The 27,465-nt window shown below is 53.0% G+C and overlaps 1 protein-coding gene across 2 annotated transcripts; it reads right to left on the bottom strand.

Annotated features, from left to right (window-relative positions):
* Positions 1-276: 276 nt before the first annotated feature.
* On the bottom strand, positions 277-25,781 carry RGMA (repulsive guidance molecule BMP co-receptor a). 2 transcript variants are annotated; one of them, XM_034066450.1, is made up of 4 exons: positions 25,543-25,781; positions 18,398-18,513; positions 5,568-6,079; positions 277-3,436 (listed from the first exon to the last, which is right to left on the bottom strand). In XM_034066450.1, the coding sequence occupies exons 1-4, from the start codon at positions 25,554-25,556 to the stop codon at positions 2,735-2,737; spliced, it is 1,344 nt and encodes a 447-aa protein (XP_033922341.1). In that variant the 5' UTR covers positions 25,557-25,781; the 3' UTR covers positions 277-2,734. The 2 variants fall into 2 exon arrangements, with proteins under 2 accessions (XP_033922341.1, XP_005148827.2); XM_005148770.3 differs by lacking the exons at positions 18,398-18,513; positions 25,543-25,781 and adding an exon at positions 17,052-17,137.
* Positions 25,782-27,465: the final 1,684 nt, after the last annotated feature.

Genomic DNA, 27,465 nt, shown 5'->3' with positions numbered 1-27,465 from the left:
TGCGCATCGTCCTCCCCAGCGAGGCTTCAAGAGTTTAATACCTGCATTTGCTCCCCCCAACCCCTTTTTATTTTCCTCATTTGGCTGCAGATAAATAACCCCCCGAGTGCAACTCTCCGAGAATTCAGGACAGAAACGAGCCTCTCTTGGGCTGCAGATGGGAGCAAGCTGCTTTAGAGTGAATGCAGGAACGGGCCAGCAACCGCATCGTGCGTGGTGAACAGCGCCATCCAACACACCAAACAAGAGCAAAAGGTAACAAACCAAGACCCACTCGTTTATTGTCAAAACCCCTCGAACTTTACTTGTGTTTCTCTCAATAAATAATTTACAGTATATACACGCGGTGACACTCCCGTGGGTCTCAACTCAGGGAGGAGGTGAGGGGGCTTCTCCTGATGTGCCCCCCCATCCCTCTCCTTTTCCTATATCTGTTTTGTTTCCAAGTATCGGGTCTTTCTTGGCCACACTTCACCTTTAATCAGAATTGGGTCAAACACAACCAAAATAAAGTGCTTCACTGTTTGCTTCTAAAATAGGGATACCCCATGCACTGTATGACAGCTGGCCACCACTGGAGCGCTCACCTGGACAGTGGGACTGAGCCATCCCATCATCAAATAGACTGGGATTGGCTGGAAATTAGCCCAGAGCCACAGTGCATCACAATTGCAGTGTAGGTTGATTGCATTATAGGAAAGGGAGGTTTGCAGGGCAGTACTGACTTGTTGGCATGCTGTGGCTTGGGCAGCTAAGACTGCTTTTCAAGAGGCATTTGTACATCTGCTGTTATCTATGGGGTAACAGGGCAAGAAACCAATTGTTTCCTCTTACCCAATGACAAATCTTGCATTTTAGATCTCTAGGGAAGACAAGAACTTGGTTCTTTCTTGAACAAAAGAAACAAGAAGTCCAAATGAGCCTGGCTGAGCAGTTAGCACATTGGGAAACTAAACTGTCCTGTGTCGCGGTCCAGTGGTTGCTGCTCTCAGCGCCTCCAAACTGTGATATCCTTATTTCAAAGTCTCCCTAAACAGAACACCTGGGGCACCAGCAAACAAAGCAAGGAGCAAAGTAGTAAACACATCTTTTTTTGTTTCTTTTCGTTCCTTAAACATTTAAAAACCAATTACATCTCTTCATCTGTACAGTCACACGAGATCAATGCCAGGGCTCTATATATTAAAGAGACAATATAAATTACATCCATTGACACAATTTTGCATTTCTCTGCTGCTTTACAAATGGAGTTCTAGAGCTGTTAGGACACAATGAATAGTCACATTGAGTATTTACACCAGGCTGTCTCTTGGCAGCAGTTCAGACTGCCAAATGTAGCCTGTTCCCACCTCTTTTGGTGCTAGCTTGTCTCATCATGCCTAGAGACCTCCCTTGAGAGCAGGAGGTGCCCCCAAGAGTGTTCTGGGGCATGCTTCTGTGAGCTTCCCCCTGAGGAAAGGAAGGGAAACCCATGAGGAGGTCTCCAAGGCACAGACCAAAGGTGGTCTTGCTGTTTGTTCAGTGAGCGACGAGGTGAACCACAGAGTAACATGAAGAGGAAATGGGCAGCACTATGTGGTGAGGGAAGGGGATTATTGATGGTTTCAAGGCAGGAACAGACATTTGGAGGCAGTTGGGGGGGGGGGAGGGGGTCAGGGTCCTCTGCTGCATCCCATCTCCTGACTAGATTTCTAAGACTGCCCCATTTCCAGTTCAAGCCCTGAAGGGCTTAAGGTGCAACTGGTCTGCAATGGGGTTGCAAGTCACGGCCCCAGGATGAGAAGCGGAGCAGAGACCTAGCAGCAAACAAACAGAGCATGATGCTCCTGCTCCATCCCAGGGCCTGGCCGAGCCACGGGCAGGAGAATGGGTCCCCGACTGAGCAGCCAAGCTTTAGGGGACCGGAGAGCAAACGGTGCGAGGAACTTATCCGATGCTGGGCAGAAGTTGCAGAAACCACTTGAATACTGGCCAGGTTTCTCCCATTGCCATCAAGAGTCCTCGGTGGATCCGGGCAGAGACAAGGGAGCCAGGAGTAAAACTACTGAGTGAATGAGCCAAGTGAACTGGCTGAAATGGGAGATGCCCTTTGAACCACAGCAAACGCAAGCCGAGGCTTGAGGAACATGTCCTTCTTCCACCCAGAAGATGTCTGGCACTGGTGGCCAGGTAAGTATGGGACCACCATTCACCACTATTTCAGCCCCGTGCACCACTATCTGCAGCAATGGGGCTGCAGGCGGAGCTGGACAAGCCTGAAGAGCAGAGCGTGGCCCCAGTGAACGGGAACACCAGCCCTGTTTTGATGGCCAGGCTTGGCCCCATCTGGCTCCTCTGCACCCTCCTTCCAGGTTCTGCTCTTCGAAGACAAAGCCATGCTCATGCATGCCAATGTCACAGTCACCATGTGCATTTTTGGGACCTGGGGAAGTGCTACAAGGAGGTGGGGGCTCCTTGGAACCCACACTACTGGGAGGAAGACAAGGGGAGGTGCATGTGAGGAACATCCAGACAACATAGACTCCAGCAAAAGTTCCTGACTGGTCCCACTGGCAGCACATTCCTCCCAGGCAAGAGCTGGGAAGGTGGAGGACCTGGTGCCAAAGAGAAGTGTGAGAGCTCTGACATCATTCAGCTCTGACATCCAACCTCCCACTGTCCAGCACTGCCATCTCATCCCTGGTGCCCTCCTGCTCCCCTTTCCCCACTCTCCATGGTGAGAAGGAGCAAAGCTCTATAACAAGCACAACCAACACTGACACAAACACAGCAGTGCTACCCAGAGGGCAGAGGACATCCCCGAGGGAGCCACGTTGCTGGGGGCCAAGTCCCGTGTCCTTTCATAGAGATGCAGCTTCTCTTTGTTGGAGTGAAGCATCTTCACGTCCTCAAAGGCATAGTAAGCAGCCAGCATGAAGTTGACATCCCCCGTGGTGAGGAGGTCGAAGACGCAAGACTGGAAGTAGAGGTCCTCCACGGGCAGCTTTTCCCTGCACTTGGCTGTGGCTGTTTCATACGTGAAGGCCTCGGGGGGGGCCTGCAGGCTGGGCCCCTTCCTCCGAGCCCGGCCCTCTGTGGCCTGAGCCGAGCGGATGGTCTGGAAGTCAATCTGTTGGTTGAGTGGACAACCGCGGAGGCACAGGTAGAGGCCCTGACTGTCCCGGTCCTCCACAGCATTGACCACCTCCTCTGGCATGCGCACAGCGAAGGTGAGGTACCGGCCCACCTGCCTCACCACGATGGTGGTGCCAATGTACTTTGCCTGGATCTCTATGTGTTGGCCCGACACCTTCTCGGTGATCTTCAGGCTGTTGGCTCCGTGTTTATCCCCACCGTTCTTGGAGCCATCGGCAAAGGCAGCGGGCAGCTCGTCCATCTCTGCCTGGTACACTTTCTGGTCCACGCACTCCTGGAAGCTCTTGAAGATGATGGTGAGCTGTGAGGGAGGAAAGGAACAGGGTTACAACCAGTGATGATCACCTGAGAGCATACAGCCTCCACCAGAAGCAGCAGCAGCATGGGAGGTGGAGAAGCTGTCTGCTCAGCCCAGCCAGGAGCATGACCTTCAGCTCATAGGTAAGTGCTTCATCTTAAGTCATCCCAGCTTTTAGGTACCCAGGCATGGCCATCCCGCTTCAGCACAGGCATGAGGACACCTTGTATGGAGTCAAGAGCCAGAGGCTGGACTGAACATACCACTTGGATCTGTGCTATTATCTCCAGCCCCAACCCAGGAGCTCTCATGTGCAGTATCACTGCTCACAGCCTGTGGCGACATGCCCCTGCATGCAGCGCTGCCTTGCCTCTAGGCCTTGCAGATGGCAGAGGGGATGAGCCCTGACTCTTTTAGAGGTAGGTGGTGGAGCTTCTCCTCTGACTCCCATGGCATTTACATCCCAAGGGCTGGACCCCTTCCTTTCCCTGGCCACTTATAAAACAACAATCTTCTCTTCTGGGCCCCGGAACACACCATAATCCACCTCAGCCACACAAACACACATGTGTTCAGTGTGTTGGAGTGGGCAGATCCTTCTGGGGGTGATATGGGCACAGACTGAGCCCAATGCGCCTCCCCACCCTGTCTGGGCTCAAAAACGGGTCCCTTGCTGGAGAAAGGACTTCCCAGCTGTTCTTCCTTTGCTGACCCTGCTCTGGGGGGAAGGCTTGATGAGGAGGAAGAAGAGTAGAGCTTGCTTGGGAGGAAAAGCAACTCACTCTTCTTCCCAGGCAAACCATGCTTCCTTTTTTGCCTCTTGCAGACTTGCTCTTCCTCCTTCACCTCTCTCCATGAGGGAAGCAATAGGGGAACCTCCTTTCATGTGCTCCATGAAGGGGCAGACTGAGGCCTATCCAGAGCAGGGCAGGGCTGGAGGAGACACAGCTCCAGCAGTGACCTCCTCAGGGTTCAGCCCTGCCTCTGGCAGCAGGAAGAAGGATAGACCAGGAAACATCACGCAACAACATAAAAGGTCCTATGGACCGAGAAGCTTCCATCCTTTCCAACAGCACATATTCCTCTAGCAGTGACCCAGCAACGCTTTCACAGCTCATGCTGCATGTCTCATGACTAATCCCTCCTCACCACAAGCCCGTGAGGCAGATAACGGGTGAAAAGGCTCAACTGAGATGGTGATCCTGGGATCCAGCCTAGGAATTGCACATTCCTGGGGTCAAGAGCCATTTTCCTCAAGCCAAACTTCCTTGCAAGCTTCAATAGGTTTTGATGTCTTTTGGTAGGTAAGGAGTTGAGAGCATCATAGGTATCTTTAAGGAGGTTTATAAAGGACTACTCAAAACCAGCTTAGGCTAAAAAGGTCACATCCAGAGCTGAGAAGCAGCCCTGCACTTCTCTCCTCTCCCCACATGCAGGGAGAAACAGAACTCCCAGACATGGTGGGACAGGACATCTTCCAAAACCAAGAGGATGCCTCCTGCTGAGACTCCTTTTTTGGCCTTTCAGCTTTAGAGCTTGTGCACCATGGAGCAACGTGCAGTTCATCAGCTCCAGGCTTCTGAAGTAGAGGACGTGCCACACACGTTCTGCTGTACCACAGCAGCACGTTTTCACCTGTGCTTTCTCACTGTTTGCCTTGTACCTTCAGGATGTTTATTTAGGCTGTCAAAGCACCTCCAGAACAGACTGTGCCCCACAAAATACCTGGACTTGGCTGCACACCACAGAGACAATTACGAGCCTGGGCAGAGGGAATGCTGTGTGAGGAACTCAGCTCCCTCCAGGCTTCTCTCTGCAAGCTGACATCTCCATGGAGGGTAGTCCTAGGTTTGCTTGGACACTGGGTGGCCATGACAGCTCTCTGAGCTGCAGTATCTCAGCCTCCTACCCATTATGGGGTTGGATGTACTCAGAAGAAACCAGACGCCATTAAAGGCAGGATGGGCACCTGATATTTAGGGCTGAATGCTCAAATTCAGAGGAGATCCCACCCGGTCTCACCCTTCCCAAGAAGAAATGCAAATGGTGGAGAAGAAGAGATGGTGGCAAGAAAGGCTGTTGAGAAGCACACCCCGTGCCCATCTCTGCTCACAGGGACGTGCCCAAGGCTCACCTTGCTGGTGGCGGTGGCCGCGGAGCCAGGCAGCACCGGCGTGTTGGTGACCTGGACGTTCAGGTAGTTATTGTCTATAAGCGGCCAAGCCCCTTGCACCTTGCAGGTTTGGAAAGTGTCTGTGAAAGTCCTAAGGTGGGGGTCCCCGAAGAGCCCACAGTGCGTATAGTTGGGGGCAGCCGAGTGTCTGTGAAAGCTCTTCTCATAGTGGCAGATCTCAGGACTGTCGGAGCGCTCCTGGCTATCCCCGGGGGGCAATGTCCGGAGCCGGGGCTGTGAGGTGGGTCCATCCTTGGAGCAGTTGTGCTGCACCATGAGATCCTCTATGCCATGCACGGCAGAGTGGTAGGCCAGGTCCCCCCTGCAGGTGCGGGCGGTGCGGCGGGTGCAGTGCGCGTAGGCTCGCAGCGCCGTGCAGAACTCCGGAGCCTCCTCCGTGCCCACGTGGTGGGAGCCTGACGTGGCCGCCCAGAACTCAGAGTTGCACTTGAGGATCTTGCATGGGGATGTCACTGGAAGGACAACACAAGGAGGTCAATGCTTCGCATGCCTCATGTGGGGCATCCCGCTCTACCCCCAGCAACACACAGGTGTCCCCCTCCCATAGCCCAAACTCATGACATCGGCTCTACCGCGTGATGGAGCCTCGCTCACCAGATGTGACCCTCTCACATGACCTGAGTCTCATGCATCAAAACCAAAGAAACCAACAGGATCTGCCCCAATTTAAGTCAAGAAGGGAAAGAGCATCCAGCCACTGGATTAATGCTCCTGGGGGAAAACCAGAGTGTGGAAGAATGGGACATATTCATTAGCAGTGATAAGATACCATTAATGTGGGGCGAGATGCAATGGTGTTTTAATGCTTTTTTAGCGTTTGACATTCAAAGCTCTGTGCTGTATGAATCACTGTGAGCTGTGTCTGGACTGAACAATACCAATACAAAAATCTGCCTGCCTTCCTTTTCCTCCTTGAAAGATAGGACCAGATGATCCTTGAGGTCCCTTCTAACCTGGGATCCTATGATTCATGGGCACGATAAAAGCCAGCCCCAGCATGACCGCTGTGCCCCAGCCACATGTCAACGTGCACAGGTCAGAGCAGGATTTATGCTGTGAGCAGCCCTGCAGCAGAGCCAGCGGCCACTCCTCATGGCTGCAGAAGTGCTGGGAGCAGCGCTTGCAAGAGTCCCTCTGCCCCTGGAAGGAAGCAGGAGCCAGAACAACCTCTGCTGTGTGGCTCTGCCCAGCCCTGGAAGCCTGTTCCCCACCAGGGCCGCTGAGAGAGGATAAAAGGTGGAGGAGAAAAACCGGCACGGCAGGGTGCGGGGCTGCCAGCTGAGCCCCCGCCTTGCGGTGCCCACATGGAGGCAAAGGAGATGGAGATCCTGTTTTTTCCCCCTCCACGTCTGCTCCCTGGGGCAGTGTGGCTTTCCTGGAGCAGACTGGAAAGCAGCTGTGTGCAAGCACGTGGTCACCGCTGAACACCACATAGTGCCAATTCGTAGCCTTGCTGGGTGAAGCCAGGCTCACACCATTTAATATCCACAGTGTATTCCTTCCTCTTCCACTCCCTTAGAGGGGACTGGAGATGGGATGGGCTCAGGCACAAAAGGCAGCAGGAGGAGGAGAAGAAAAGCCCCACCATTTCCAGATGCTTTCACGTTGCCTCTCACAGGCGTACCCGCATGCTCCCATCTCGGGGTTAGTTTAGAAGGAGGCTGGCAAGGCATCTGTGCCAAATCCATTTCAGATTTGTTTAAAAAGAAAGTTACAAAACCCAGTATTGTTTCAGGGAAAACAGTGTGGTTTAGTTTTAAACATCACAGTGCTGGAAACCTAAACACAGTCGGTGCTGGAAAATCAGAAAGGGAGACCAACGCTATAAAACACTAAGCAGTCAGGCTGTAAGAAACAAGCCTGTCTCCTCTCTCTTTCCAAGAAGAGTGAAGTGCAAATAGGAAATGGTGACAGGTTCCTCACAGTTTTGAAACTCATGTTTAATAAACTCAGATGCTAGCAACAGCACTGAGAACCCAGGAGCTGTTTTGTCTTGGCAGGATCCCATTTAAACCTGCGAGAAGCACAGCAGAAAGCTTTTAACTCCTCATTGACCAGAGATGACTTGGTAACAAGCTTTCGACCTGGGACATGGGCTCACCTTTCTGCTAAGCCTTCTGCATGTATGGCTCAAATGTAAAAATAACAAGTATCTCATATTCTTTTCTACTCCAAGAGTGTGGTTTTCAATCAAAATCATTTGTCTTAGGATCACAGCCAGCCAGCTTGCAATGGAGTGTATTGCTTGGTGTTCTCCTACACAACCCAGCACCCTCCCAGTGAAAGGCGGGCATCAAAAAAGCATGCAGGAGTGTGGCCAGTGACACCACTGTCGGTTATCCCAAACAGTTGTGGCATCAGGCAATTAAAATCATTGCTCTCCTAGGAGTTATGCTAATGTGCAGCTTCAGGATGCCTTGAGGTTGCATGTGGCCGAACAACGCACTGTGTCACTGCAGACAGACTTGCCAGCACAGCCTGGGGAGGAGCTGGAGGACACGTCCCTGGACATGCAGCACCCACTTGCCCCATTTCACCTGACAGCTCAATCAGGCACCGGGATGTGCTGTGCAAAACCATCCCCTACAGCAAGCAGAGCTCAGGCTGCAGCTCCCTCCAGCTGCTACAGTCCATCAACTGCTGTAGAGAGGATTTGTTTCAGCCATATTGCTCTTTAAGGACATGCTCCATTCGCTTGGATCAGGACCATGAGCTGCAGCAGCCTACGGACACAACAGGATGCTGCAAATCAGCCCCCCAGACGCTCAGTCACATCCCGGTGCTGAGCATCCCTCAGCTGCTTCCATGGTGACAGTGACTTTGGAGTTAAAAACACCCAACAAAAGCAAGGAAGCCCATCTCCTTCCTCCCTGGGCCTGAAGGGGGAGCGTTCTTCTCTCAGATGTTATCGCTCCAGTTTTGGCACCAGTCCCCTTCTCGCTATTTCACTCAGGGCCCCATATAAGGCCAGATCTCCACAGCCAGGTGCCACAGCACAGAGGCATGTGCGAGCAGGGCAGCGCCTGGCCTCCCCCATGGACATCTTTCCAACCACACCAGTGGCCACCCTTGGCAAACCCCTGGCGCTGCTGGGGAGGGACCACATCCTGCACAGACTATGGAGGATAGCAAACACGACCCTCTCCCCCTGCCACCAAGCATGCCTTGTCTTGTCCCCTCTGGCAGCAGCGCTGGCAGAGCGGTGCAGGCTCATTTGTACCCACGCCAAGAAACAATGTTTATTCAATTCCACATAATCTATTTTCCATCGACTCACAATGGATCTGTTTTTCAGCCGCAGATGACTTAGCACGGAAACAAATCCCTCTCAAGCAGGAACCCAGCAAGACTCGCCTGGGATGTGTGAGGCACCCCTGGGTCCATGTGATGCCACTGCTGTCGTTCATCCTAATGGGTCCTTCATCCTGGGGATGGGTGATTTCAACCATCCCAGCCACCTCCTGAACTCTACATCATCTTATCCTTGAGGACCTGTCACCACTCAAACCAAGGACAAAATTTCCTTTGCTATCTTCAAAACAACAGTTTCAGACAGTTTAAAGCCAAAAGAAATTGCTGAATCACGTGGACTAAGACAGCCCTCACCGTCTGAGGCCCAGTGCCCTGTGTTTGCTCAGGTCTACTTCCCATGAGGGCTCCTGCGGTTGGAAAAGCCACCCCTTTCCTTGGTCGGGTGTTTCAGGAGTTTATCTCCTTTACAAAACAAAAATCTTGGTTCTAAGTGGATTTTATCTGACTTCATTGTAAGGACATAAAAAGAACCAGTGATTTTCTCCTAAGCAGTAAAAGGTCCGTTAGTAACCAGCATGTTTCCCACAAAGATATTTACACGCTGCAATCAAGTCACTTGTCAATCCTCCAGATAAGCTAAATGATTTGCACTTTTAAGTTCCCACTGGGAGGTGTTTGCCCAGCCCCACATCAGGCCTCCCTCCAGCAGTCTGCTATCCTGCAGAACCCACCACCCAATGGAACAGGCAGTGCCAATGCAGGACACATGCTCCTGCTCTCCTGAGGTCACCCCTGTCACTGGGGCACTGCACTGCAGCAGGCACCAGAATGTGCTGTTGGCCTGGGACCTTCTCCAGAGCTTCTGGTTTGCAACGCACTGGTTCTGCATCCAGCAAGCATCCTGTGGTCACCACACACCAGGGGCCTGGAGGATCGCACATGCCCGGTCCTGCTGCTCGGTAAGTAAGTGTTCAGCCATATGCACGCATCTGACTTGATCAGCTTTTTAATGATGAGTGCCACTATTTCCCTTCCACACATGTCAATTTACCTGGATCTCATACCCAAATCAAGCTCTTTCAAAAAACCAGCACAAAATCAACAATTCCTCTGTTCTCCTGCAACTTCTCCAGTAAAGAGAATTACTGGGAATTCATTTAATAAGCAAAACCCAATTGTCTTGAGACTTTTGGGCACATGTCACCCAGACCTGTTAACTTGAAAGCATTCACTGCTGAGAGATGTTGTTTAATATCCTCTTGGTTACTAACGGGTGGAAAGTATTTCATCACTCACATATGATGCAAATACATCATCTTGCCTCTTTCCAAATGTATGGATTGAAGTGTGGATCTGCAAGCCTCACACATACAGTAAAAGGCTTTTTCGAAGAAAGCAGTTAAATGTAATTACCTTTGGCCTTGGATCTGAGCACCTAGACTCAGGCTCCTAAACACATATTTATTTAAGTAATCTAAATAAACCTATTTATGCTGACATCTCCATAGGAAAGGCATGATTCTCAGATGTCCTAAATACCAGCCATACCTACAAGCTTCAAGGAGATGCAGGCTGCTCAGCTCCCAGGCAGACAGCACTCATCATCAGCACAGAAATGACCCTAAAATGAGTTAAAAGAGTCGCACTGCTCCTCAAAAACCTGGCTGACAGGATCCCTTCCAGCAAGCAAAACCAGAGCAGATGAAGGACATCAGGCCTTTGCAATCCAGCCCTTCACACTGCCCCTGACCCAAGAAGGAAGTCTACAAAAGCCACTCCATGTGTGGCCATGCTGCACCCACATTTTGATGCCTGCATGGGCTATGAGACCAGATACAGAGAAGAAACAGGTTGGTGAGACACTGGCACAGGTTGCTCAGAGAGGTAGAAGATGCCCCATCCCTGGAAATATTCAAGCTCAGGCTGGATGGGGCTTTGAGCAACCTGGTCTATTTGAAGACATCCCTGCTCATTGCAGGGGGGTTGGATGAGATGACCTTTAAATATCCCTCCCAACTGCAACTATTCTGTGATTCTATTTTATGGCATGCATCAACCGGCGCCTCGTCACACCAGGGAGAGAAATGAGTCCCTTGGTGCCGTCCACAGCACTGATGGATGGGGTGTCATGGGCAGGGGCACCTCTCCTGCAGCCCCACTGCACACAGTGGGGTGAGGAAGACCCAAGGGCCACCTGACCCAAGCCTGGTGAAAGAGTTTGTGCTTGATGGCAGGGACCTCCTTTGAACTGTTAATCAAGCACAATCTTACAGAATAATAGCCTGGTTATTATTGCCTTGTTTGCATAACAAAGAGGTCCAATAAAACTGATTTGACTGTGCTCAGAGGGGGTGTGAAAGATCAGCCCTGAGAAAAGAGCTGCAGGAATGCAGCAAACTGCTCCAAAGCCTCAACCCAGGAAGAAAGACAATGCAATTTGCCATCAAGAAAAGCCCAACAGACCAATAAATTACCCATGTGCAAAGGGATTAGATCAGGTTTCAGTTGCACTGAAGTGGGGGGAGGACCAAGAGGAGGGAACTGAAGGAGAAAAATAAACCTGCCTCTCTTAAAGAGCTGGAGCTCATATTTTGCAAGGGCGTGCACGGGGAGGTTGGCTGCAGGGGCCACCTTCCACGCTGGGGCCTGGGGTTTGTGCTCTCTTCCACTGGCAAAAGTAGCAGATGCATTAAATCCAGGCAAAGGATGCGCTGATAGAGTCACTCTGGATGGATCTGAGAGCATATCTCAATCCCCACAGCTTCTTTTAACCCAGTCCCTGTCTTGCTCAAGAAGATGCTTTCTCCAGTTCCTTTAAGTCAGAAGAAGGACACAGAAGTTTTCTCATTTCAACCTATGTCAATCACTAAAGCATCCGGAGGACCTGCCACAACCAAATCCCTTTTGTCCTCAGCGCAGAGTTCACGGCCCCCCATCTCTCCTCTGCAGGCATCATGGAGACACGGGGCAAGCACAGGCAGGAAAACAGCAGAGTCAGTGTCTTCACCGGCTACGGCAGGAACAGTTGGATGCTGCTGAAGGAGCCCTTGATCGTTCCTGTCACTTAGTCAGCTCTTTCGGCTCAGCGTCAGCTTACCGCTGCCCCGGCATGCTTAGCGGGGGCAAATACATCTTCCCCCAGTCTCCCCGGTTCCTCCGGGCCCACCTCAACATCCACATACAAGGAGAAGAGTGAGCAGACAGCACTGGAGAGGGCATCGATCACGGAGCTTGTAGCTGGCACCATGAGTAGCAAGTGAAGCTGCTCTAAGAACTCCCAAGTCCAGGATGGGCTGAAAGGAGGAACCAGCGCTGACAGCCAAAGATGCAGCCAAGTTGATGACTGCTCTAAAACTTCACCCTGGGATTCAGGCTTCAACACTGCCTTTGCTACAAGCTGCAAGCTTTCATTTGCTTGGAGGAAGCTGTGCTGGTGGATGGTTCAGAGGATGCAGCTTTTGCTCCACCACAAAGTGCTGAATGGAGGATGAGGTGGGAAGCGATCTCCTCTATTCTCTATCTGCAGAAGGGCTCTAACAAAGCTGGCTCCCCATCGTGGAGGGAAGCAGTGCTGGAGCGGCACATCCGACTGCCCCAACCAGGGAGCTTTTGCCAACAGTTCTCAAGAGCTTGTAGATCTCCTTGAGGAGAGTGTTCCATTTCACAGAGGAGAATGGGAAGGGTTTCACCCAAGATAAGCCCAGTGGCAAGAGAGGTGGATTAACGCTCTCACCCCATCCACAAAGCATCACCCTCAGCTTCCTCTCACAGCCAACACCACCCATGTCCCCATCCCTCTGAAGCAACAGTACCTGGACAAGGCTGCCTCAAGCAGCCACCCCCATGGCCGAGTGTTCCTGGTTTCCAGCACTCATCACCCTCCCCACACCGGAGCTGTTTTCCCAGGGTGCCTTTGAAGGCTCCGCTGCCACCCACCAGCTCCCAGGGCCCCCCAGGCGCAGCAGCGGGTCCCTCACCCTCCTCCCCCCTCGCCCGGCTGGCAGGGAAACTCTTTCTGCTCACAGGTGTGGATTCCCTCTAGGAATAATCATCCCCGCCGTGCTCTTGTGAAATTCCAACCCTTCAAACGCAGAGGTAAATGAGACACGGAACGAGGAGATGGAGAAAAGCCCGGAGCACATAAATCTGGATGAGGCAAATTTATACAATTAAAATGCCTGCCAAAAAATTGCGGCATCTCCATCAGAGGCGTTGGCTTGGGCGCAGGGTGTGGGGTGGCAGCTGCCCGGCCGGCAGGCACAGCTCCACCGGCCCACCAAAAACCCACACAGGCACTCGACCGCAGCCGGAGCCACACTCAGGGATGTAGGGGATGTGGTGGATCCCCTCCTTCAGGCTGGGCCCCCAGCCGGCAACAGGCTTGCTCTCCATCGCTCCTGCCCCATGGAATCAAGTAGGGATCGATCATCAAGTCCAACCATCACCCCAGGGCTGCCAAGGCCACCACTAAAGCATGTCACTGGGGGTCTTGTCTACATGGTTTGTGAACAGTTCCAGGGATGAGGACTCCACCACTACCCTGGCCAGCTTGTTCCAATTCCTGACCACCCTTTCTTGACCTATCACTTGTTACCTGGGAGAAGAGACCAGCCACCTCCTGGCTCCATCCTCCTTTCAGGTAATGGTAGAGAGCGATAAGATCCCCCCGAGCCTTCTCTTCTCTAGACTAAACACTCCCAGGTCCCTCAGCTGCTTCTCATCACACTTGTGCTACAGACCCTTCACCGGTTTTGCCGCCCTTCTCTGGACCCACTCCAGCAACACAATCTCTCTCTTGTAGTGAGGGGCCCAGAACTGAAGGCAGGATTCAAGATGCAGTGGTGAGTACAGGGGGATGATCACTGACCTTGCCCTGCTGGCCACACTGATACAGACCAAGATGCCACTGGCCTTCTTGGCTGCCTAGGCACAATCTGGCTTATATTCAGTGGCCATCTTTCCATCAGGCAGCTTTCCAGGAAGCCACAATATTTAAAATGCATCTGATTATTGCCCCCGCCATGGACTCAGGTTTTAAGAGAAAAAATCACTTTCTAACTGGAACCCACTGCCTAGTCCCACTGCTCCCACCCTCCCATCCCCAGCAGTGATGCTCTCACATTACTGATGCTCTCCACATCACTGTGAGCTGGCAAAACCCGAAACCAGGATCCAGCCCTAAAACATCCTGCCACATGTCCTTGTCATCTCAGAAAAGGATGGCTGGAGTATGTCACACAGCAAGAAAAGAAGTAGCTTATCCAAAAACCTGAATGCCACAGATCGTTACTAGGGCTTTGGGGACCAAAGTCTACAGCTGTACAGGAAGGAGAGGAAACCGAGGGAGGAGAGAACACTCTGGACTCAAGCTAAGCTTGCTCTGCCTGGCCTATAAAACCTCTGTGTATGCAGGGATAGCTCTGCTTGCTGGGAATTAAATGGCCAGACTCTCCTGGATAGCTCATGCAACAGAAATCTCCTGGTGCTCCCCCCCGAAGGACCTGCTGCTCTCCCATCTGCAAGAACACCAGCCTCTGGCTGCCCCACACACCATGGCCAGGCTGTTAGACAGAGCAGCTCAGTCTGTGCCTACGAGGGCTGCGTGTGTGTAGGAGCCAGCTTGTTCTCCGCAGTAAGAGCCCAATGACTTCATCAAGGGGATGGCATCTGGTTTTGCAGTTGGCCATAATTCAATTCTCCCCCTTGCTGCAGGAATTTCAGCTGGTGAAGCAGTGATTTACTCAGCCAGGCTGCACTTGAGTGCAAAGCAATCTTGAAGCTACAATCGAACACCCTGTTATTTTGAGAGCTCGCAGGCAAGGGAATAAATATCCTCTTCTTTTCATCCCAGTGGTTGCCAAGTGCAAGGTACAAAGCTTTTTAAATGCATTTAGGGGCTCTCCTCTTACAAGCACGCTCCTTGTGCCATACACAGCCAGGCAGGGCCCTGCCTGCACAGCTTGCTCCTGATCTGCGGCATCAAGACGAGATTTACCAGGACAGCAAGAAAAAGGCCAGGACGCCCCTCACCTGCCCCACTACAGCTGCATCTCTGAGCATCCCTCATCCTCCCCAAACCCCTTCCCTGTGACCCCAACACACTGGCTTGCAGCAGCCCCAAGTTCATCCTGGCCCACTTCAAACCACCCAGGACGCTGATTCTCCTTCAGTTCTGGGTTCTCACATTCGCTATTCCAAGTCTGGTGTTTCCTCCAATGGGAAAAGCAAATCAAGCCAAATCAAACAGATCCAGATGGACCAACCCCCCTCATCTTCGACCTTCTTTGCTGTCCCACTAACGCTCATCCTTTAGGAGTTGTAAGTATCAGCTGTGGGGTACCCTGAAGGACTGATGGCTGAGGAGGGTCTCACCTCGCTCACGCATTGCCCTGCCAGAGCCTTATGGGATGTGCCCATCAGGGAGCTGGAAGAAAGACTGGAAAACTCTTTGTTGCTGGGGCCTGATCCAGTGGCACATCCCAGCTGGATCACGCCCCAGCTGGATGTGCTGGATCCCGGCTCTCTGGGGACAGCAGGTTGGTGCAGAGGCCGAGCAGAGCCCCAGGTTAGGAAGTTTTTATGGCTGCCCAGCCCTGTGAGCACTTTCATGTGCACATCCGACTCAGTACAGCTGGTTGGGCCACAACGAAGGAAACCTCAGCTGCTGCTATGATAAACCTAAAGTCCTCGTCCTATCCCCCCATTCCCAATAACCAAGAGCTGGGAATGTCAGGATTTTCTGTTTAAAGAAAAGCAACATATCCACCCCATCTGCATTAAAAACAAGGCGCCTCCTTCCAGCCCCACAACGAGTCTGGCTGGCAATCGCAGAGAACTCCCTGTTCCAAGTACGAGACCGGCTGCGAGCAAGCAACAAAACAGGGAAGCCAAAATATTTCCAGGTTTACGTTTGAATCCCTCCCTTCTCCTCTGCCCTGACAACATCCCGCACAGGCGTGTTCCTCCCCTGCTGCCACCTTCCCATTCCCAGCGTTGGGGAGGTGTCTGAGCAGCCCCTCAGCCCCCTGCTCAGTTTTGGCTTAAGGCTGCCATCACATCCCTCCCCGTCGCCAAGAAAAGCCGCTTATCAACTGATCCTATGCACCTTCAGTAGGGATGGATCCTTCTCTGGAATCAACCTGGATGGACCTAGGGCACAAAATCCCCATTTTTTGGGGGGAGGAGGAGTGTATTACAGCTGAAAGTTGAAAACAAACAGGGAAAGCCAAAGCAAACTGGAGCTGGCAGAGCAAAGCCTGACATCTGGGGCAAAACTAGGCCAGACTTTGGAAGTACAAAAGGAAGAGCAAGAAAACTCATCGCAGCCTGTACTGTGAGGCAGACGTGGGGGTCATCCAAGCACCCTGGGATATCAGGGTCCCAGATGGGAGGGCAGAGTGCCCGTGAGCATCCCACCCTGCGACCCGGCACAAGCAGGAACTGTCAGCAGTGGCCTGCTCTGCCCAAGCCTCCTTCCCCAGCAGCCCCACGCTCAGTGCTCACATGGGAGGACCCATATGGGGGACCCACAGCAGCGGCCCCAGCCCGAGGGAGCTCGATAGCAGGGGCCACCCAGAGGCAGCAAGGTGAAGCCATGAGTGTAAGAAAGAGCAGCATGAGCGGGAAACCGGCCCGAGGGGGGAGGGCAGGGGGGGTTAAGCAAATAAATACACGGGCAGAGCTCGGTGAGGCACCGATGTGACACTGAGTGCCCAACTGCGAGCCCCCAGCGACCCCGTTCACATGGGGCTCTCAGGAGGGGTTGAAGCTTCCTCGCTGTTGGGAACCCCCAAATTCCCCACAAGCACAGGGGGAAAAGGGCAAAGGATTTGCCAGGGGGAAAATCCCCCTTTTTCCTATCTCCCCACCCCAAAACACCTTCAACAGCAGCCCCCAACACGCTCCCAGCCCTGCGCATGGGGAGCACCGTCTCCGCCTGCGCCCCGCTCCCGCGGGCTCCGGATCACCTCGTTCTGCCAGTTCTTTGCACCTTATTTGACTGCTGACGGGAGAATCAAACAAAGCAGCAGCCACATCTCCTATCAAGTTCTTTCTTGCACCGTAAATCTCACAGCCCGAACGCTTTGCAACTCAACCGTTCCGAACAGGGCGTTAAGCAACGCAGAGGGGAGCAGCTCCAGAGCTTCTAGAAGCAAACACACACACACATACTGGGTTCAGCTTCCAGCTGCTGGGAAGTCCCCTGGGCGAAGCGGGGTGCGGAGGGACACCCCACTAAGTGCAGCGCTGGAAAGGTTCCGCTTCCCTGCGCCAGGGAGAAGGAGGGAGGAAGGGCACAGAGCAGTTCTTTATTTATTTCCTACATGTGTGTGCAAGACGCTGCACCTACGGTTATGCAAAAGAAAGGCAGGGGCGACTTCAGGATTAATACATTTAAAAAGGGGAAGATTTACTAATGCAAAAGGAGAAACGGAGATTTCAGCTTTGGGGCTTCTCTTTCCCCCTCTTGCTTTTTTCTCTCCTTTTTTCCCCCCCTCCTTGCAAATGAAGGGGGAAAAAAAAGAAGAGGTAAAGAAACTGGAGAGTTTTGGAAGGAACAAATCCGCCTCTGTGGACTTGGCTTCCCCTCCCCCAACAAAAACAAGCACTCGGGGCTTGAAGGAATTTGCAGGCAGAGATCTGCCAAAAACATTGTGAAAAACTGTGGGGGATTCATTGGAAACAGATGGCGTTTTCAGCTGTAATTCTGACATTCTCTCCTTTTCTGACACCACACAAACACACCGGGCGGGGGGAGCGGGACCCGCACTAGGTGCGGCAGGGGCTGCGCTGGCTGGGGGGGGGCGATGTGCGGGACCATTCGGTTGCCATCCCGCCCTCGGCCAGCACAACAGCTCTCCAGTGGGATAATGGTGCTGAGCCACTGAAAACCTCCATCCCGCGATGGGAGCGGCGAGAACGGGGAGCCCGATACAACCTCCCCCCGCCCGCCGCCGCGCTGCCGGCCCAGGTAAGCCCCGTGGCCGAACCCCCCCTTCGTGTGGGCCCCCCAGCATCCCAAAGAAACCCCCTTATCCCTTCCGCAACCTCCAGCTCTGCTCTTTCCGGGGGGGTCGGAGCGGGGACCTCCCCCCCCCCACTGTACTCAGAGGCAGAAATGAGGCATCTGGGGGGGCTCACTTGGGGGGTCCCCCCCTTTGCAAAGCACCGGGCACACCCGGGAAGGGGAGCACAAGGGAACCTGCCCGCCGCTGTCACAACAACCCTCCGCCGGGGGCTGCTTTCATTCCCACCATCTCCTTCCTTGTGGGATGAGACAAAGAAGATGAGGTCAAGGAAGAACCCGCACCGAGACTGCTTGGGAAAAACGGGATTGGGGGGGGGGGGGGGGGGGGGGGCACACGCCGAACCTGAGCCCCGCTCGCTCCTTTGAAACATGTGGCAAAGCGCTGCAGAGAGGGAAGAGAAAGAGGCCCCGAGACAGGGGCCGGAGGCGGCTGTCCAAGGGCTGGAGAAACACGGGGGAAACGCTGCGAAATAAAGAGGCTGTTCCTTACCTGGAGGGAAGATGCAGAGAAAGACAAGGAGGATTTGGAAAAGTCCCAGGGCTGTGGATCCTGCCCCTCTCCCCATACCCATCCATCCAGCTCGAGCTTTAACCACTATCCTCTCCCTGGAAGAAGAGTTGGAAAACAAAAAAGAAAAAAAAAAAAGAGAGAGAAGAGAGGAAGAAAAAAAAAAGAAAAAAAAGAAAGGAAAAAAAATCAATCGAAAGAAAGAACTGGAAAAAAAATCAAATCAAAAGCCCCACATGGCTCCGCAGAGCGATGCAGGGACGGGCGGCCCCAGCTCCGGTGGCCTCCGCACTGAAGGATTACACAGACGTTTTCTCCTTCTCCTCCTCCTCTCTTTCCCCTCCCATCGCAAACCAGCCCACACCATCCATCATCCGCTGCCTTCCAATGTCCGCATCCTCTCGCTGCGCCTCCTCCTCCCGCCGGAGCCTCCCGGGAAGGGGCGGAGGAACGCGCTGCTCTGGGCGGGAGCGGGGAGGGACGGGACGGGGACACACGACGGGGGGGTCTGTACTGCGGGCAGGGCCCGAACCCCCCGTGCCCCGTTATAGGGAGGGTTCGAGTGCGCTTGGCCCCGAGCGGGGAGGGCTTTTGGTGCTGTCCCGTATCCCATGTGCGCAGCTTGAGGGGGATGTGAGAGAGGGGTCTCATCCACCGCAGCACGGAGTCAGCGCCCAGCGGCCCCCCCGGCTCTGTGCCCTGCGGCTGAGCGGAGCGGTTTGATGCCCCCAGAACGGAGGAATCTGGGGCAAAGGGGCCCACGTAGAGTGAGGGGGAAACTGAGGCAGGGAGACGGCAGGCAGCGGGATTGCAGGAGTGATGCTGCAACCTGCGGGACACTGACCCCCGGCATAGAGAGCTCCTCCACACCACCCCAGCCCTGGTTGCGTGGTAGGTGTGAGCGTTTCACAACCTTTCCAGGTCATTCACCCTCACTGGCACTGCCAACGCTGAAGTAAGCCTGGATGACTCAGAAACAGCAAGTCTCCTTATCGTTATGGTTAGATGACATTCCTCAGAGAGGGGACAACTCTTGGGGGTCCCGAACCCAGCTGCCAGCCAGCTGAAGACTGATGGAAAGGACTAACATGTACCTATGCTCTCTTAGGACATCTACCACAGCCTACTCTGCACCACCAGCCTGTGGATAGACATGGATGTTCACCTTTTGCTGCAGGAAGGTCTCACCAGTTGTATTGGTTGTTATCCTGGAGGTCTCACTTTGTGAGCATCCCCTTAGAGACCCTTTGGGCAGCCCTCAGGCAAATGGCAGAACTAGGAGTACCCTTCCTGCTTATGGACCACGTGAATGGAGCAGCAGCTTGAAGAACACAGGGATTTGCCTGCTGGGCTTCAAAATCCTGCTTGATGCCTTAGCATGAGGAGGTGAGCAGGTTGGATCTGCAGCCCCAGCATCCCAGGGCTCTGCTCCACCAGGAAAGGGCCAGGCTCAGAGGGAGGCATCCCCTTAACAGCCCACTTGGAGCTCTTGAAAATCTCCCTTGAAGGATGTTATAGCCACAGTGAACTAAGACAACTTCACTTGTGAATGTGAGTGCCCATGGGAGTAATATGCTTTAATTGATATGCTTTATCTTCCCTGTTTTAGATCACTGGCCTTCCTGTGATAGAGTGCCCCATCTCCATCCTAACGTTTCATCTCCTTTCTCATCTTATACAAAGAATAAAAGGTTGTTTCACACAACCCTTCTTCCAACTCTGCAAATGCTCTTTAACAATGGGTCTTTTCCCCTGCAGCTTAGTATAGGCCTCGTATGCTCCTTGACTTTGCTTCTCGTTGTCCTTGGAACCCCCCTTCTCTTCCACCTCACAAGGATGCTTTTTAAAGTGATGGTAGCTTAAAGTCTCCATTAAGAGTTTGTGATCACTCTGTCGTGGATTGAATCTGTTGTTCAGCTACAACAAATTTCCTATGGAAGGTAAGGTGAGGAAGAGGAGATGGGAGTAAGTATCCAAGAAGCAGAGGTATCTATTAATGCGTATCTAATTTTCCTTGTGGTGTTTGACCCCCCTTGCTTCCAAATGAAGGAGGAGCTTCACTGGGGCTTTATCCAGGCAGCAACACGAATTAAAATGCTGGAGCTTTTCCCATCTGGGACCCAGATGGGATCCAAAAATCCTGAGGCCTTGCCTGCTTGACTGAAGATCTGTCTTGGTCCCGATCCTCCTGCAGCTGCGCTCAGATGATGTCCACTAAAGTGAGAAGGAGCTCTGTGTGCACAAGAGCTGCCAGAGCGGGCTGAGCTGGGCAGGAGATGAAAGCTGGCATGCCGCATCCAGACCTGTAGCACAGGCAGTGTGGGAGGAACGCCTCCACGAAGCACCTCTTTGTGGGGGATGTCAAACAGGGGCAAATATGTCCAAACCCTGCCAGCTGCTGCTACCACCCAAGAAGAAATGCCTGCCGATGGGATGTGTAGGCAGCTGGAGCTGGAAGGGGCCTGAGGGAAGGAGGGAGAGGGTCCAGGAGCTGGGGGGAGCCCAAGCCTGGGGGGGGAGAGACTCAGGGGATGGCATTTCAGACCTCAAATCCCTTCTTCTTGCTCTCACCCTGTCCTCTTGCAATGCAGCTTTTGCTCTTATTTCAACATGAAAACCCACTTCTGCTGTTATCTCAGCTGATGACACATAACCTGATTTTAACCCAAAAAACCCCCATCTGAATTATGAACTTCTAAACCCAAACTGCTAACGTGCTGCTGTGAGGCTGGTTTGCTTGACCTGAAGCACCACTTCGGTATTGCCGCTTTGTGGCAAGCTGACACTTTGCAGTGATAGACTGGAATCCAGTTTGAAGCATTATGAGACCCTTGTTGGAGCTTCTGCCTTTGGAGGAGGGAAAACTGTGCTCTCTAAAGCCATGCTTTGATGCCCCTGGCTCCAGTTTGTAAGAACTTCTTGATTTTGCTCAGTTGCATCATGCATTGCAAAGGGGATTGCTGTTCTTGGCACTGATCAAAGCAGCGGATTTCGCTGGAGAAAACAACAGATGTGTCCAAACCGTAACTGCCGAGCAGGAAAAGGCCCCAAATAAGGTGTGTTTCTGAGATCCTGCTCCCCCTTCCATGTTTTTCACATAACCTTCATCTTTCTGGTGAGCTGAATCAAAGACCTGCACTTTGAACAGCTGCTGAACCACGGGCTGTGTGAAATTCGGATCTCTGCTGTGCTTGTTGGGGATATCTAGGCTTGGAAATGTGGAATAACTGTGTTTTCCCTGACTTCTTTCATTCTAGAAGCCCTGCCTGATGCTCTTTGCAACCAGTGTGTGGGAAACCACCCACTGCTGAATGCAAACACCTCTGAGGCATGGCACAGTTACACTGTGCAGTGGCTCAGCTCTGGGGGCAAAGGCACCTCCATGGTCATCTACACGTTGAGCTGTTCGTGTTTGGTGTCATTGTGGAGTGGTGACACACAGATCACAGCCAGAGGCAGCCGGGAGTGTTTTCCAAGGTGTTTGCAGGATGGGTGGGAAGATTCCCAATTCCCAGGGGAAACTCGGCCAGGATCACTCCTCTGTACTTTATTTCTCTCTGTCCTGCATCACACTGTGTATGGCTGTGGGCTTCAGTGGGGCTGAATGAATGTACCTAATCCGAACCCAAGGTTTACAGATGATACATCCCCTTACAGCATTCCTAATGGAATTATTCCCTACCTGTAATTATATGGCTAAATAGTAAACATGGGTATTTCTGAGGATGGTAACTGGTAGTTAGAGGAATGGATGTTGGGGCTTCTGGTCTGCTCCTGACTCTCCCATGAACTTCCTGCGTGGCCACTCTTCACACGGCTATCTCCACACAGCTTCAGCCCAGCCTTTGCCTGCTCTGCCTCAGGATAAGGTATTCAACAAACGCTGCTTGTGGCCTGGTTTGGATCACCCGATCACCTGTGCAGGAATCTAATCCCAAAACCTTCAGCAATGAGATGTGTTTGGGGCGAACACCAAAAAGCAAATTGCTCCCTAAAGGAGAAAGAAAGGAAGTTTGGAGCGGAAAACCCCAAATTGTTGTCTCGGGAGGTTTGACAACTGATCCCAAAATGTTTGTGGAAGTAAAACCAAACATCTGTACTCTGAACAGTTCTCTTACTAAAGGAAGAAACTTCAGAACAAGAAGCAGCACAAAACGAACCCATTTGTCTTTCTGCAGTAACAGCCACACCTCTGATGTTTGCAGTACTGGAAAACACTGCAATGCCTTTTGAAGATCTTCAAAATCATTTTACAGTCATAGAATCACAGCATGGTTTGGGTAGGAAAGGACCTTAAGATCATCCAGTTCCAACCCCCTGCCATGGGCAGGGACACCTTCCATCCACTAGACCGGGTTGCTCAAGACCCCATCCAACCTGGCCTTGAAGTCTCTTGTCTGACAGCACAAGCAGATGCTCTCCTTGAGCTGGGCACCTCAAGGTACTGCATAAACATCTAAACCACCCCATCCCCCTTTCCCTGCTAACCTATTGCCTTGCCTGACAGGGAAAGTGAACCCCAAGGTCTCACCAGGGCCCTGCATAGAGCTGAATAGGGCAGGTGGAGGTGACACGTGGAGCTGGGCTTTGAGAACCAACCTACTCCTGCCTCAGAAAGTGCAGAGTGAAGTTTTCTGGTTTGGCAAATCCACCTCCCCACAGCTCTAAATATGAGATTTGCCAGTCTGGCTGTGTGAAAAGAGGCCACTGGGTTGAAGGTGGAGTGAAATACAGCTTTATAACACCAATAGATAAACCAGTAAGAATGCTCTGCATCTTTACATCCGCACCCCTGCTGTGGGCTCTCTTGTTGAATACCAGCTCCAAGCTCACAGCCATAAGAATCACCTCTAAATGCTCACAGCCAGCCAGGCTGGACAAGGGGAAGGGATGATGGGCTGGTGGAAAACTTCTGGTCTCACCCACAACAGAAAGCAAACCAAGCAGGGATGTTTCCAGAGTTCATCACAATAACTTTGTGATTGGTGGCATTAATTCGTGTCTGTCCTTTTCCCTTGCTCTCAAAGCCCTGTGGGGTGAGGCCTGACTTCTCCACATGGGAGCATGGAACCATCCCTTGTTCGGCACTGTTTGGAGGGCTGGCTGGAATTCATCATCTGGAGTTTTAGCTCTCTGCAGGGAGCTGGTCTTCCTGGCCCAGTCTCTTCTTTAGGGTAAGTATCAAGCATTATCGCTTTAGTGTTTCTTCTGCACATCTGGGTTCCCCTTTAAAAGACAACCTTGGGAGGTTCCCAAGAACAAGTTCAAATGGCCAAATGTCAGCTCAGCAGAAAAGATGGATATATCTGAACTGCCAAAAAATGAACAGCACAGAGAGTTTCAGAGACCTGGGTGTTTATCAGCAGAGGCAGAAACTGCCTGTGTAATGGGGCAGCTTTTCTCTGCTGCTTTTAAAGACACTGGCACCCTAGTAAAGTGGAGGTCCCTAATTGTCCCCCCCCTCTAACTGACAGGTCAGCTAAGGACATCTCCTGGATCTCTTTTGAAGGTGGGAGATGGCATGGCATGTTTGGAAGTCCAAGTCTTCAGCCCTTTGAGAAAGGGGTGTTTGAAGGATCCTATGGAAGAAGTTCTGTGAAATCCAGCTGCCTTTTGACAGCTCTCCTTCTGTCAGTTCCTGACAGCAGTGGCCAGAAATACAGCCTAGTATGGGGTATCTCAGTCATGGAACACTGAATGACAGTGTCACCAGCTGGTTTAAAACTCTTCCCTGATACCTGAGAAAGACACATTCCTTCTTAAGGGTGGGAGGGACACACACACCAGAAAATCCCAACAAAATAACTTTAATTCTGCACCTCTACAGATATTTTGGCAAACAAAACTGGGAGCTTTTGTGGAGCAGCATGGAAGCAGCACCACCAGTGCTCCTGGGTGTGCCCAGTTCAGGACTGGGACTGCGGCTGGGCTGGGACTGGGATGGGTACGGGACTGGGACTGGGTTGAGATTGTGGCTGGGATTAGGACTGGGACTGGGGCTGCAACTGCGGCTAAACTGGACTGGGACTGGACTGGGGCTGGGCTGGGTTGGACGAGGACTGGGACTGGGACAGGGACAGGGGCTGGACTGGGGCTGGGACTGGGATTGGTACCAGGATTAGGACTGGTGCTGGGACTGGTACCGGGGCTGGGACTGGGCTGGCCTGGGCGGGCTGTGGCCCCGCTGGGTGGTGCTGTTTGTTATCCCTGCGCCGCCTGCACAAGTATCCCGTTTATAACATAAATGCAACCCAACGCCGCCTTAAACCACATGACACAGCAGCAGCCTGCGAGCGCCCATTAAAATCTCAATTTGGGGAAATTGATTCTACCTCTGAGCAATTGCCGTGCAATTACTGCAACAGGCAGCAATCAAGAATCCCATCAAAACAACACCAAACTTTCATCTCCTGCCTTGCAACCACCACCACAACAAAAAGCACCTGTCTTGCAAACACAGCCCGCTTTCCTCACACGTATGTGATATTTAGGAAAGGCAACGTGCAGGTCCCGACAGTGGAAGTAAGCCTAGATAGGGGTTCCTCTGCTTGGTGCCTCTGAGGTGTGGGCTATGTCCTGTGCTCCTTGCCTGGCGTTAGGGGCTATTGACAGACTCGGGTCTTCCGACCTGCTCCAGATGTGGCCCTCCCTGCCCGTGTCCCACATCTGTCCAGTTGTTCTCCCCACCTCAGTGCTTGCAAACACCCCAGCGCTTTGCAACCACGGGACTTAAGGGAGATAAATCTTTGTTGTCTCTGCTAACGAAGCACTCCTGTGTCGATAATCGCGATCAGCCCCGTGATGAGCTATTTAACGGGAAGGGCAGGATACCGGGAAGATATTTTCAGCCCTCGCCAGTGGTCTGCAAGGAATTACTCGACTGACTTAGCCCAGCAGGGTGCATTTTTAGTGGCAAGCATCAGAAGGGAGGATAAATGAATAACCGCATGGTTAGTATCAAGCCGGACAGAGGGAGCGCGCTGGGCAGGGGAAATGGGAAAGAATCGAGGTTTCCTTATAAAAGAAGATCGGGAGAAGAAGGAGGAGGCAGCCGGCGAGCTGACCGACGGGGGAAGGGCCATGCAGGGGCCGGGGCAGCATGCGGGGGTCCCGGCTTCCTCCCTTACCTTGGCGGCCGCATCAGCCTCTCCAGCCCTCCGCGGGGGTCGGTGCGGGGAGCGGCGGCTTGGTTGGGTTTGTGTTCCGGGAGAGGTAAAGCAACCACAGCCGAGCCCCAATAAAACAATGCAGGACAGCACCGCGGAGCCCCAGGGCAGGCGTGGCGGTGGCTGGGCACGGCCGGCGGGCAGCACCCCCCACCCCGGCCCGGCGGGGTGCAGCGCGGCCTCGCTCAGCGGGACGTGGGGAGCCGCATCGCCCTCCCGGAGCATGTGAGAGCAGCCGAGGAGATAGAGCCAGATAGGGAGGTCCCCTCCTTCCCTCCCTCCTTCCTTCCCCCCCCCCCCCTCCTTCCCTCCCTCCGCACAAGCTGAGCAGCGTCGTTAGCATACGCGGAGGGAGGGCGGGCGCAGCCCTGGGCGGTGGGGGAGCAGTGGGGGTCCCCAGTGAAGCCCCCCCATGTACCCCCTCTCCCTGTGCAGGGACACAGGGATGGGAGGAGTGGAGGGGGATTTGCAGGGTGCCCGGAGGGATGGGGATGCTCCACCTGCAGCGGGGGGTATGGAGGGGAAGGTGGGTTTGGGGGGCACCTCCTCTCCAGTGGATGGGGTGTGTATAGGAGCTGAGAGCGTCTTTGTGTTGTCAGGGGTTGTGGCAAGGATGGGGGTCGGGAGTGGGAAGAGGACCCTCTGCGGGGTTGTGTGCATGCAATGGGGAAGGGATGGAGACCTCAGGCTCTAGCAGCATCTTGGTGTACCCCCACCTCTCCCACCAACACCCAGCACTGCCTGGACCTGAGCAGTGTGGCACCCTCCCCCTCCAGCCTTCTCCACCATTGGGGTGAGCCCCCATCTCCCACCGAGGCCTGGGGGGACCGATTTTGGCATGCATGGGTACCAGGGTGCCTGCTTTACTGCCTCTGTGATGGGAAAGCTCTGGGTGCAAGGCTGTGCCAGCCAGAGTGTCAGACACACAATTAATTACTGCAGGTCCAGAGCCTCAAACACGCTAAATATGCTGTCACCGTAGTGCGTGGATAATAGCAGCCCTTTGCAAAGTGTTTCTTTCTCCCCTTTCCTTTTTCTTCCCCAGTGCAAGAGACAATCGCAGCGAGCACACAGCAGCTCTCCTCTGCTTGATTAAGTCAGCAGCGAAGACAAAATGTGCCCATACAGCTCAGGCTTAAGGAGGGATTTGAGAGTGTGTTAGATACAAATTAGAAAATGGATGTGATTTAATCACAACAAATCTAAACAGCCCTGCTACAGAAAGCCTGCCATCAAAGAGGTTTCTTCTTCTTAAAGGTGGGTGCTATAAGTGTATAGTCCTGACAAAGGAACAGCGTGTTTGGGGATTGAAGAGCAGAGAAAAGGCTGGGAGAGCTTGATGTATACCAGATAAGTTATCAGCTATAGAAGGAATAGCTTCCTTCCGTAATAATTATTTGCAAATCAGTTCACAGCTCTGGATGCTGCCGTGTCTGGACAGTATAGCACAGACAGAGACACTTCTGTCAGGCCTGGGATGCAGCACAGACAGGAAACCAGGCACAAACCCTGCCTGAGAGAAGGTAAACTGCTTGTTCAGAGGAGCCCAAGTGAATGCAGCAGACAAAGGAGGCAGTGGGGGGGGGGGGGGGGGGGGGGGGGGGGAGAGAAGTGATGGCAAGCCCAGGCCTTCTTCCTGCAGGTGTGCACAGTGGGTCGGGCTCCAGTCCCAGGCTGTAAAATACCATACACTGGGGCGTTACTAATCTGAGCACATGGGGACAGTGCCACCGCTGTTCGAGGGGGACATCACAAACACACCGGCTATGCTTGTGCTGTGGAAGCGCTTCCCTGAGAAGGCAAAGCACAAGGAATGCTAATGCAGAGGGTGCTGGAAGTGCCTTGGTAACAGTGGTACAACATTGCTGTGATGGCAGCAAATTG

Source organism: Melopsittacus undulatus, chromosome 9 (assembly GCF_012275295.1).
Source record: "Melopsittacus undulatus isolate bMelUnd1 chromosome 9, bMelUnd1.mat.Z, whole genome shotgun sequence".
Classification (NCBI taxonomy): Eukaryota; Metazoa; Chordata; class Aves; order Psittaciformes; family Psittaculidae; genus Melopsittacus; species Melopsittacus undulatus.
This window is presented reverse-complemented; position numbering and strand designations above follow the sequence as displayed.